Raw genomic sequence first — 13662 nt, 5'->3', positions numbered from 1 at the left:
CTTGATTCCCTGAGAGACCAAAATGTGTCTATCCCAGCCTTAAATGTATTCAACGATGGAGCATCCACAAACCTCTGGGGTGGAGAATTCCAAAGATTCACAACCCTTTGAGTGAAATAATTTCTCCTCATCTCAGTCCTAAATGATCGGCCCCTTGTGAGACTGCGTCCCCATGTTTTAGATTCCTCGACCAGCGGAAATAATCTCTGTGTCTACCCAATCGAGCCTCTTTAGAATCTTGTATGTTTCAATGAGATCACCTCTCATTCTTCCAAACTCCAGAGAATACAAACTCAATTTACTTAGTTTCTCATCATAGGAAAACCCCCTCATCCCAGGGACCAATTTGGTGAACCTTTGCTGTACTGCCTCCAATGCAAGTATATCCTTTTTTAAATGTGGGGACCAAAACTGCATGTAGTATTCCAGATGTGGTCTCACCTAAACCCTGTACAATTGTAGCAATACTTCCCTATTCCTGTACTCCAATCCCCTTGCAATAAAGGCCAACATGCCATTTGCCTTCTTAATTGCTTGCTGTACATGCATGTTAACTTTCTGTGTTCCTTGTACAAGCACATCCAAGTCTCTTTGCGCATCAACACTTACAAGTTTCACACCTTTTAAAAAAATATTCTGCTTTTCTATTCTTATGACCAAAGTGCATAGCTTTACACTTCCCTACATTATACTCCATCTGCTATCTTGTTGCCCACTCACTTAACCTCTCTTTATCTCTTTGCAGCTTCTCAGCCCCACAACTTATCTTTCCGTCTACCTTTGTATCATCAGCAAACTTCAATATATTACTGTCTGTCTCTTCATCTAAGTCATTAATATAGATTGTAAATAGCTGAGGCCCCAGCACTGATCCTTGTGGCACTCCACTATTTGCTGCCTGTTAACTTGAAAATGCCCCGTTTATGCCCGTTCTTTGCTTCCTGTCTGTTGATCAATCTTCTATCCATGCTGGTATATTACCCCCAACTCCATGAGCCCTTATCTTGCCAATTAACCTTTTGTGTGGCTTCTTATCGAATGTCTTTTGGAAATCCAGGTATACTACATCTACTGGTTCCCCTTTATCTACCCTATTAGTTACAGCCTCAAAAAACTGTAATAAATTTGTCAAACAGGATTTCCCTTTAGTAAAACCATGTTGACTTGTTCTAATCATACTGTGCTCTTCTAAGTACATTGTTAAGACTTCCTTAATAATAGATTCCAGCATTTTCCCAATGACTGATGTTAGACTAACTGGCCTGTAGTTTCCTGCTTTTTCTCTCCTTCCTTTCTTGTAAAGCGCTGTACATTTGCCAACTTCCAATCTGATGGAACAGTTCTTGAATCTAAGGAATTTTGGAAAATCGTAGCGCATCCACTATCTCTGCAAGAACCCTAGGATGTAGGCCATCAGCTCCTGGAGATTCATCAGATTTTAGTCCCTTAAGTTTCTCCAATACTTTTCCTCTGCTGATATGAATTTCCATAATATCCTCACATTTTTTCGCCCCTAGGTTACTGCCTATTTGTGGTATGGAACTTGTATCTTCTACTATAAAGACAGTCACAAAATATTGCCATTTTCTCATTCCCCATGATAATTTCTCCTGTCTCTGCTTCCAAGGGACCAACGTTTACTTTAGCTACTCACTTCCTTCTGATATACTTATAAAAGTTCTTACAATCTGTTTTTATGTCACTGGCTAGTTTACTCTCATATTCTATTCTATTTCCTTTATCAACTTTTTGGGGGCCCTTTGCTATTTTCTAAAACGCTACATTAAAGTTTTAGATAAATAGGAATGATTAAGGTAGCCATGGCAATTTAGATCTTTGTTTCTATGGTCCATTGTATTGATTCTTGCACAAAGTGTGGGGAATGGGCCCAGTAAAGTTAGACACTGCATTTTTTAACTTTCCGCTGTATTATGAGCACTGATGATGTCTATTCTACTTAATTATTCTGAAAATTTTAAATGCTTTTAATTAATTTATATATGTTTATTTTTCAGCCAGAAAGTGAAGTCTCAACAACAGCTGATGACTATACATCAGAGGTAAATATCTTGTAAAGAATGCATATTCTTTGGAGCTCAAATTATTAAAAGTAATATTCAAGTATCATTTCTTTGGTAAGCAAAAATGTAAAGAAAACAAGCTACCTAACTAAAAGAAAGAAGAGGGGAACTCTTAGCAGTGATCAAGAATCAAAGGGAAATTAGAGGTGCTTAACAGATTTCAGAGTTAAGTATAGCGAAATATGTTAGCACACAATATCAAAACATTTTTCCTCTATCATAAAAGTAGGAGTAGATAGAGAACTTGGAATTTTAAAAGATTCAAATTGGTGGTGAAACTGAAGAAAAATATTTTCATATTTTCTAGAATTATTCTCCAAAAGAGAATTACAAATTTTCTATCCAGTTTTTGTACTCCATTTGCCATTCTGGATCATTTAAAAGAATTTATGTGTAGCTAGATCATGGAGTTCTAAAGAACTCTAAGAAGGAAACTTATGTGGCACTAAACATCATGAAAGAATTACTGGGCAGTGATCCAATTCTGCAGGACTAGGAACAGGGAACCATGATATCAGCATTTAAAAAAGAGAACAAATCTGACGTAGATGGCTAGCATCAATAAATAATGGAATCTATTCTAAGGAGGTGGGCTGGGGTAGCATTAGTATAACAACTTCTGGAATCTGCACATGCACAATTAAACAGAAATCCAGAAGTTGCTGTCAGTGATTCTAGACCTCTAGAAGATATTCTGTTTAGGCAGTGATAGGGCAGAGGGCAGGAGAGAGTAACTGATAGAGGTCATGGGGCAAAGGTAAAAGGAATGTGCTAATGGTGTGGTGAAAGACAGCATTATTGCAGAGAGAGTGCTAATGACAGAATAATGAACAGCTCTGTCCAAAAGCACAAACATGAAAAACTAAGTTTAAGGCAAGCACATGGTTAAAAAATTGAGAAAACAAAATAGTAATAAAAAGGGCAAATCATGCTCTGAAATTAGTGAATGCAATGTTCAGTCCAGAAGGCTGTAGAATGCCTAATCGAAAAATGAGGTGTTGTTCCTCGAGCTTGCGTTGATGTCCACTGGAACACTGCAGCAGGCCCAGGTCAGAAATGTGGGCATGAGAGCAGGGGAATGTGTTGAGGTGGCAAGCAAATGGAAGCTCAGGGAGATGCTTGCGGACTGAGCAAAGGTGTTCTGCAAAGCCACCCATCCTCCACGTCCAAAGGATCATCCTCCGTCATTTCCACCACCTCCAGCGTGATGCCAACACCAAACACATCTTCCCTTCCCCTTCCCTGTCAGTGTTGCGAAGGGATCGTTCCCTCCGCGACATGCTGGTCCAGTCCACCATTACCCCCGGCATCTCATCACCTTCCCATGCAATTGCAGGAGATGTAATACCTACCCTTTTACCACCTCTCTCTTCACCATCCAAGGCCCCAAACACTCCTTTCAGGTGCAGCAGCGGTTTACTTGTACTAATTTCAATTTAGTCTACTGTATTTGCAGCTCACAATGCTTTCGCCTCTACATTGGGGAGACCAAATGCAGATTGGATGACTGCTTAATAATTATTCTAATATTGTGCCTATGCCAGATGTTAGGCAAACTGGCCTATAATTTCCCGCTTTCTGTGTCCTTCCTTTCTTGAACAAAGGTGTTAGATTTGCGATTTGCCAATCCGCTGCGACCTTTCCAGAATCTTGGGAATTTTGGAAGATCATAGCCAATGCATCGACTATCTTTGCAGCCACTTTTAAGACCCTGGGCGGCACAGTGGCGCAGTGGTTAGCACCGCAGCCTCACAGTGACCTGGGTTCAATTCCAGGTACTGCCTGTGTGGAGTTTGCAAGTTCTCCCTGTGTCTGCGTGGGTTTCCTCCGGTTTCCTCCCACATGCCAAAGACTTGCAGGTTGATAGGTAAATTGGCCATTATAAATTGCCCCTAGTATAGGTAGGTGGTAGGGAAATATAGGGACAGGTGGGGATGTGGTAGGAACATGGAATTAGTGTAGGATTAGTATAAATGGGTGGTTGATGGTCGGCACAGACTCGGTGGGCCGAAGGGCCTGTTTCAGTGCTGTATCTCTAAACTAAACTAAACTAAAATTAAACTAAACTTTATATGGGCAATGTGTTCTGCAGCGGCGCCTTTTAAACACAGCGGCGTGCCCGCATTCAGGGCCAGCCGCCAAGCCACCACGATCTTAAGCACGGGGGCTCATTTAAATAGAAGAGTTGCAGCGGCTGTCCCCAATGACGTAGAAGGGGCAGCTGCAACGCCCCCGGCAACGGCATCTGGCGCCACAGCGCAGGCGCCATTTCTAAAGGGCTTTAAGCCCTGATAATTATTTTTAAAGGGAAAGCATTACTGAGTTTTATTAAATGTAAAATTACGTGATGGAGGCCCTTCCCCAACAGTTTCATTGACCGAAATGACCATCAATTGATTTTTCAAATATCTGAACCTCCCACCCCCCCCAAATCCCCTCAATCTTCAATCTTTTGCCCTTCAACCCATTCCCACCATCCCTACATCCAATCAAAATTGATTTCCCCGCTCCTCCACCCCTCCCACCCTGAAATTTTTATTATTCCACCCTCCCCACCAGGTTCTCGCCTCGGAACTCTGTGCGGAGTTCCGAAGGCGCGCGAAGGCTGAACGGAGGCTGTAAAATTGGCGTTGGACGGCAGGTATGTCAATTTGAATATATTTAGTGGCAATCTACGTATGGAGACGAAGGGCCCGGCGGCGAGGGGGCTGCGCTGAGGTTCCCCTCTGCTGGTAATATGCAGCGGGCCCTTCTCAATGTCGCTGGTCGAGGCGAGCCTCTTCCTGCAGAATTTTAGCGGCCCGCAGCGTCGAGGGGCTGGTAAAATTCAGCCCCCTGTGATGAAAGCTGGCAGGTCCAGTGAACTTGTCAGCCTTTAGTCCCATTAGTTTTCTTAGTACCTTTTCCCTAGTGATTATGATTGTTTTAAGTTCCTCCTTCCCTTTTATCTCTTGATTTTCAAGTATTCTTGGGATTTTTTTAAATGTCTTCCACAGTGAAGACAGACACAAAATACCTGTTCAATGCTTCCGCCATTTCCTTGTTTACCATTATTAATTCCCCACTCTCGCCCTCCAAGTGACCAACGCTCGCTTTAGTTACTCTTTTCCTTTTTAAATACTGGTAAAAGCTCTGACTATCTGTTTTTAAATTTCTAGCTAGCTTTCTCTCTCTCTAATTTCTCCCTCTTTGTAGTCATTCTTTGCTGGTTTCTAAAATCTGTCCAATCTTCTGACCTACCACTAATCTTTGCAGTATTGTATGTTTTTTCTTTCAATTTGATACCATCCTTAACTTCCTTAGTTAGCCAAGGATGGTGCATCCTTCTCATAATCTGGAATATATCTTTGCTGGGAGTTATGAAATATCTCCTTAAATGTCTGCCACTGCTTCTCCACTTTCCTATCTTTTATCTGTTTTCAACCTATTTTCCCAGTTCACTTTAGCTAACTCTGTCCTCATACCCTTGTAATTGCCTTTGTTCAAGTTTAAGACACTAGTCTTAGACCCACACTTAGATTAGATTAGAGATACAGCACTGAAACAGGCCCTTCGGCCCACCGAGTCTGTGCCGAACATCAACCACCCATTTATACTAATCCTACACTAATCCCATATTCCTACCAAACATCCCCACCTGTCCCTATATTTCCCTACCACCTACCTATACTAGTGACAATTTATAATGGCCAATTTACCTATCAACCTGCAAGTCTTTTGGCTTGTAGGAGGAAACCGGAGCACCCGGAGAAAACCCACGCAGACACAGGGAGAACTTGCAAACTCCACACAGGCAGCACCCGGAATCGAACCCGGGTCCCTGGAACTGTGAGGCTGCGGTGCTAACCACTGCGCCACTGTGCCGCCCCAAACTTCTCAACCTCAAACTGAATGTGAAATTCATGTTATCACTGTCATAGAGTTATACAGCACAGAAACAAGCCCTTTGGCCCATGTTACCATGCCAGCCATCAAGCACCTATCTATTCTAATCCTATTTTCCAGCACTTGGCCCATAGCCTTGTAGGCTATGGCATTTCAAATGCTCATCTAAGTACTACTTAAATCATGTGAGGGTTCCTGCCTCTACCACCCCTTCAGGCAGTGTGTTCCAGATTCCAACCACCCTCTGGGTGAAAATTTTTTCCTCAAATCCCCTCTAAACCTCCTGCACCTTACCTTAAATCTATGCCCTTTGGTTACTGACACCTCTGCTAAGGGAAAACGTTTCTTCCTATCAACCTATCTCTGCCCCTCATAATTTTCTGTACCTCAATCAGGTTTCCCCTGCCCCCCCCGCCAGCCTTCTCTGCTCTAAGGAAAACAACCCTAGCCTATCCAGTCTCTCTTCATAGCTGAAATGCTCCAGCCCAGGCAATGTCCTGGTGAATCTCCTCTGCACCCTCTCCAGTGCAATCACATCCTTCCTATTGTGTGGATATCAGAACTGTACACAGTACTCCAGCTGTGGCCTAACTAGCATTTTATACAGCTCCATCATAACCTCCCTGCTCTTATATTCTATGCCTCGGCTAGTAAAGGCAAGTATCCCATATGCCTTCCTAACCACCTTATCTTCCTATGTTGCTGCCTTCAGTGATCTATGGACAAGTACACGAAGGTCCCTCTGTACTTCCTAGGGTCCTACCATCCATTGTATATTCACTTGCCTTGTTAGCCCTCCCAAAATGTATCACCTCACACTTTTCAGGATTAAATTCCATTTGCCACTGCTCTGCCCATCTTACCAACCCATCTATTTCGTCCTGTAATCTAAGGCTTTCTTCCTCACTATTTACAACACCACCAATTTTCATGTCACCTGCGAACCTATTGATCATGCCTCCTATATTCACGTTTAAAACATTAATGTATACAACAAACAGCAAGGGTCCCACCCTCGATCTCTGCAGTACTGGTCATAGGCTTCCAATCGCAAAAACTACCCTCGACCATCACCCTGTGCCTCCTGCCACTTAGCCAATTTTGGATTCAATTTGCCAAATTTCCCTGGATCTCATGGGCTCTTACCTTCTTGACTAATCTCCCGTGCGGGACCTTATTAAAAGCCTTACTGAAGTCCATGTAGACTACATCAACTGCTTTACGCTCATCTGCACACCTAGTCACCTCCTTGGAAAATTCAATCAAATTTGTTAGACATGATCTCCCCACGACAAAGCCATGCTGACTATCCTTGATAAATCCCTGCCTCTCCAAGTGGAGATTAATCCTGTCCCTCAGAATTTTTTCCAATAGTTTCCCTACCTCTGATGTTAGACTCACCAGCCTGTAATTACCTGGTTTATCCCTACTACACTTCTTGAATAATGGTACCAAATTCGCTCTCCTCCAGTCCTCTGGCACTCTCCTGTGGCCAGAGAGGATTTGAAAATTTGTGTCAGTGCCCCTGCAATCTCATCCCTTGCCTCACATAGCAGCCTGGATACATCTCATCTGGGCCTGGGGATTTATCCACTTTTAAGCCTGCTAAAACCGTATCTACTTCCTCCCTTTCAATGCTAATTTATTCAAGTATATCACAATCCCCCTCCCTGATCTCTACACCTACATCGTCCTTCTCCATAGTGAACACAGATGAAAAGTAATCATTTAAAATCTCATCTATGTCTTGCGGCTCCACAGACAGATTGCTACTTTGGACCCTAACGGGCCCTACTCTTTCCCTGGTTACCCTCTTGCCCTTAATATACTTAAACAAACGCCTTGGGATTTTCCTTTATCTTGCCCGCAAGTGTTTTTTGCTCTCCTAATTACTTTTTTTAAGTACCCCCGCCGCCACCCCACTTTCTATACTCCTCTAGTGCCTCTGCTGTTTTCAGCCCTCTGAATCTGCCATAAGCCACCTTTTTTTTTTTTCCTGATCCAATCCTCTATATCCCTTGGCATCCAGGGTTCCTGGACTTGTTGGTCCTACCCTTCACCTTTACGGGAACATGTTGGCCGTGAACTCTCACTATTTCCTTTTTGAATGACTCTCACTTGTCTGATGTAGACTTTCCTACATGTAGCTGCTCCCAGTCCACTTTGGCCAGATCCTGTTTTATCATATTGAAATCGGCCTTCCCCCAATTCAGTACCTTTATTACTGGTCCATCTTCGTCCTTTTCCATAATTACCTTAAATCTTAGAGTTATGGTCACTATCCCCGAAATGCATCCCACTGATGCTTCTACCACTTGTTTGGCTTCATTCCCCATGATTAGGTCCAGTACCGCCCCTTCTCTTGTAGGACTTTTTACGTGCTGGCTCAAAATGCTCCCCTGGATGCACTTTAAGAATCCACCCTGTTTAAGCCTTTTGCACTGAGACTATCCCAGTTGATATTGGGGAAGTTGAAATCCCCTACTATTATTACCCTATTATTTTTACAGCTCTATTAGATTTGCTTACATATCTGCTGCTCTATCTCTCCCTGACTGTTTGAAGGCCTGTAGTACACTCCCAGACAAGTGATTGCGCCCATTTTGTTTTTAAGTTCTATCCATATGGACTCATTTGAGGAGCCTTCTAAGATATCATCCCTCCTTGATCAGTAGTGCAATGCCACCTCCTCTTTTACAACACCCCCTTCTGTCTCGCCTGAAGATTCTGCACCCTGGAATATTGAGCTGCTGGTCCTGCCCTTCCCTGAACCATGTCTCTGATAGCAATAATATCATATTCCCATGTGTTAATCAACGCCCTCAATTCATCTGCCTTACTTGTAATACTCTTTGCGTTAAAATAGATGCAATCTGGCCGTGTATTCTTCGCTTGTGCCTTAACAGGTCTGTATTTGCTCTGCTTGCCAGACTGACTTAGTTTCTCTTCTATATTTGGCAATGCATCACTGTATACTGTACCTCCACTCTGTATCCCATCCCCCTGCCAAATTAGTTTAACCCCCCCCTCGGCAGCACTCGCAAACCTCCCTGCAAGGATGTTGGTCCCGTTCTGGTTCAGGTGCAACCCGTCTGACTTGCACAGGTCCCACCTTCGCCAGAAACAGACCCAATGATCCAGGAAACTAAAACCCTCTCTCCTGCACCATCTCTTCAGCCACGCATTCATCTGCTCTATCCTCCTATTCCTATACTCACTGACACGTGGCACTGGGAGTAACCCAGAGATTACAACCTTTGAGGTCCTGCCTTTTAATCTGCTACCAAGCTCGCTGAATTCTTGTTGCAGGACCTTATCCCTCTTTCTACCTATGTCATTGGTCTGTAAACCATGACCTCTGACTGTTCAGCCTCCCCCTTCAGAATGTCCTGCATCCGCTCCATGACATTCTTGACCCTAGCTCCAGGGAGACAACATACCATCCTCGTTTGCATGAGTCACGTTTGCATTACCTAGATGATCTTTTACTATGAGGTCATTAATTAATCCTGTCTCATTTCACATTACCAGGTCTAAAAAAAGCCTGCTCCCTGGTTGGCACTAGAACATAGTACTCTAAGAAATTGTCTCAAATACACTCTGAGCTCATCTTCCAGGCTACCTTTGCCATCTGATTCGTCCAATCCAATTCAAGTCACTCACAATTAGAGTCATAGAGTCGTACAGCATAGAAACAGGCCCTTTGGCCCACCGCTTCCATGCCGACCATAATGCCTATCTATACCGATCCCACCTGCCTGCATTAATTCGATATCCCTCTATGCCGTGCTCATTCAAGTACCTGTCCAGATGCCTCTTAAATGTCGCTACTGTTCCTGCCTCCACCACCTCCTCTGGCAGCTCATTCCAGATACCCACTATTCTTTGTGTAAAAAATTTACCCCTTTGATCCCCTTTAAACCTCCTCCCTCTCACCTTAAATCTATGCCCTCTAGTTTTAGTCACCCCTACCATGGGAAACAGACCCTGGCTATCTACCCTATCTATGCCTCTCATAATTTTATATACCTCTATCATGTCCCCTCTCAGCCTCCTTCGCTCCAGAGAAAACAGACCCAGCCTATCCAATCTCTCTTTATAACTCAAGCCCTCCAAACCAGGCAGCATCCTTGTGAATCTTTTCTGCACCCTCTCTAGCTTAATCACATATTTCCTGTAGTACGGCAACCAGAACTGCACACAGTACTCCAAATGCAGCCTAACCAACGTTATGTACGACTGTAACATGACGTCCCAACTCTTGTACTCAGTGCCTTGGCCGATGAAGGCAAGCATGCCATACGCCTTCTTCACCACCCTGTCTACCTGTGTTGCCACTTTCAGGGAACTATGTACTTGCACGCCAAGGTCTCTCTGCTCAAGAACACTCCCCAGGGCCCTGCCATTCGCTGTATATGTCCTGCCCTGGTTTAACTTCCCAAAATGCATCACTTCACACGTCTGCGTTAAATTCCATTTGCCACTCCCTTGCCCACTTTCCCAGTTGATCTATATCCTGTTGTAACCTTAGACAACCTTCTTCATTGTCTACTGTACCACCAATTTTGGTGTCATCTGCAAACTTACTAATCATGCCCCTTACATTCACATCCAAGTCATTAATATATATGACAAACAACAGAGGGCCCAGCACCGATCCCTGCGGCACACCACTGGTCACCGGCCTTCAATCTGAAAAACAACCCTCCACTACCACCCTCTGCCTGCTATCACCAGGCCAATTTTGTATCCAATTTGCTAGCTCACCCTGGATCCCATGTGTTCGAACCTTCTGGGCCAGCCTACCATGCGGGACCTTGTCAAAGGCCTTGCTAAAGTCCATGTAGACAATGTCTATCGCCCTGCCCTCGTCAGTCCTCTTGGTCACCTCCTTAAAAAACTCAATCAAATTTGTGAGATATGATTTCCCATGCACAAAGCCATGCTGACTATCTGTAATCAGACCATGCCTTTCCAAATGCATATAAATCCTGTCTTTCAGAATCCCTTCCAATAACTTTCCCACCACTGATGTAAGGCTCACCAGCCTGTAGTTCCCTGGCTTATCCCTGCTGCCCTTCTTAAATAAAGGCACAACATTAGCTATCCTCCAGTCTTCCGGTACCTCACCCATGGCTAACAATGATACAGAAATCACTGCCAGGGCCCCAGCAATCTCCTCCCTTGCTTCCCATAGTATCCACCTGGTCAGGCCCTGTGGATTTATCCACCTTAATGCACTTCAAAACCTCCAACACCTCCTCCTTTGTAATGTTGATATGCTCCAGGATATCGCTGTTCTCTCCCTTGAACTCACTAGCTTCCATGACCTTCTGCACGGTAAATACGGACGAGAAATATTCATTTAAGACCTCACCCATTTCCTATGGCTCCACACATAGATTGCCACACTGATCCTCAAGGGGACCTACTCTCTCCCTAGCTACCCTTTTACTCTTAATATACTTATAGAATCTTTTAGGATTCTCCTTTATCTTATCTGCCAGGGAAATCTCATGGCCCCATTTCGCCCTCCAAATTTCTTTCTTAAGTGTAGTCCTACATCCCCTATACTCCTCGAGGGACTCTTTTGATCCCAGCTGCCTATACTTGACATATGCCTCCTTCTTTGTCTTGACCAGACCCTCAATATTCCTTGTCAACCAAGGTTCCCTAAGCTTGCCAGCCTTGCCTTTCTGTCTAACAGGAACATACTGGCCCTGAACTCTTCCTATCTCACTTTTAAAAGTCTCCCACTTGCCAGATGTCCCTTTACCTGTAAACAGCCTCTCCCATTCAACTTTTGAGAGTTCCTGTCTGATGCGATCGAAATTAGCCTTCCCCCAATTTAGGACTTCAACCTGAGGACCAGTCCTATCCTTTTCCATAATTATCTTGAAGCTAATAGAGTTCTGGTCACTGGTCCCAAAGTGCTCCCCCACTGACACATCAACCACCTGCCCATCCTCGTTTCCTTAGAGGAGGTCGAGTGTAGCCCCTTCTCTAGTAGGGCCATCCACACACTGCTTCAGCAAACTATCCTGGACACACTTAACAAATTCTTTCCCATCTGATCCTTTAGCACTAAGGCAGTCCCAGTCAATATTAAGGAAGTTAAAATTACCTATTACAACCCTACAATTCCTACACCTATCTGTGATTTCCCTACATATATGCTCCTCCACTTCCCTCTGACTATTGGGGGGCTTTATAGTATAATCCCATCAAAGTGATCACCCCTTTCTTATTTCTGAGTTCTACCCATATGGCCTCGCTGGACATTTCCCCCGGGATATCCTCTCTAAGTACTGCCGTGATGTCCTTCCTAATCAATAGTGCAACCCTCGCTGCTCTCTTACCTCCACCTCTATTCATGCCGGAAGCATCGGTACCCCGGAACATTGAGCTGCCAGTTCTGCCCATCCCTCAACCACGTTTCCATAATAGCTATAATATCTCAATTCCATGTACCGATCCATGCTCTGAGTTCATCTGCCTTACCTGTAAGGCTTCTTGCATTAAAGTAAATGCAGTTTAGCCTACCAGACCTTCCACACTCCCTGCCCTGCCCCTGCACGGCCTGCCTACTGGACTTGCTTGCTTTAACCTCTATATTTGCCTCAACTATCTCATCGGAGAGACTACTACTTTGGGTCCCAACCCCTGCAAGACTAGTTTAAACCCTCCCGAGTAGTACTAGCAAACCTCCCCGTAAGGTTATTGGTCCCACTCCAGTTTAGATACAACCCGTCCTTCTTGTACAGGTCACCTCTGCACCAGAAGAGATCCCAATGATCCAAGTAGCTGAAGCCCTCCCACCTACACCAACTCTTCAGCCACGCATTCATTTGCCTAATCCTCCTATTCCTACCCTCACTGCAGTACCTTTCTTACTAGCCCCCGTTATTTCTTCCTGTATACTGCTTCACAAACCACTGACCACCTCCAGGCGCTTATCCATTGTCTCTCGAGATAAGGAGGCCAAAGAAGAAACTCTGTCCTACAAGGGCTGAAGGTTCATACTAATAAAAAGACATTTAGGACTGCTATCAGCAAGTTCTTCACACACAGTAGTGCTGGGGAAAACTTTGCAATCATTTTAGAATTGAATGAATACTGCAGTTGGGGGACTTTCTGGATGGATCAGTGGCCTTCCTTAGAATTAGAATTAGAATATTACAGCGCAGTACAGGCCCTTCGGCCCTCGATGTTGCGCCGATCATCTGACCTACACTATTCCATTTACATCCATATGTCTATCCAATGACCACTTAAATGCCCTTAAAGTTGGCGAGTCTACTACTGTTGCAGGCAGGGCGTTCCACACCCCTACTACTCTCTGCGTAAAGAAACTACCTCTGACATCTGTCCTATATCTTTCACCCCTCAACTTAAAGCTATGTCCCCTCGTGTTTGCCATCCTCATCCGAGGAAAAAGACTCTCACTATCCACCCTATCTAACCCTCTGATTATCTTGTATGTCTCTATTAAGTCACCTCTCCTCCTCCTTCTCTCTAACGAAAACAACCCCAAGTCCCTCAGCCTTTCCTCGTAAGACCTTCCTTCCATACCAGGCAACATCCTAGTAAATCTCCTCTGCACCCTTTCCAAAGCTTCGACATCCTTCCTATAATGCGGTGACCAGAACTGCACGCAATACTCCAGGTGCGGCCTCACCAGAGTTTTGTACAGCTG

At 44.3% G+C, this 13662-nt stretch overlaps 1 protein-coding gene across 11 annotated transcripts in view; it reads left to right on the top strand.

The window, feature by feature from the left end:
* Positions 1-13662, top strand: part of akap9 (A kinase (PRKA) anchor protein 9) — a 362971-nt gene that overhangs the window by 76997 nt on the left and 272312 nt on the right. For all 11 annotated transcript variants that reach the window (XM_068012548.1, XM_068012537.1, XM_068012517.1 and 8 more), the window contains exon 3: positions 2016-2060. In XM_068012548.1, coding sequence (XP_067868649.1) covers positions 2016-2060 — 45 coding nt within the window. The remainder of the gene's footprint in view (positions 1-2015; positions 2061-13662) is intronic.

Source organism: Heterodontus francisci, chromosome 2 (assembly GCF_036365525.1).
Source record: "Heterodontus francisci isolate sHetFra1 chromosome 2, sHetFra1.hap1, whole genome shotgun sequence".
Taxonomy (NCBI): Eukaryota; Metazoa; Chordata; class Chondrichthyes; order Heterodontiformes; family Heterodontidae; genus Heterodontus; species Heterodontus francisci.
This window is presented reverse-complemented; position numbering and strand designations above follow the sequence as displayed.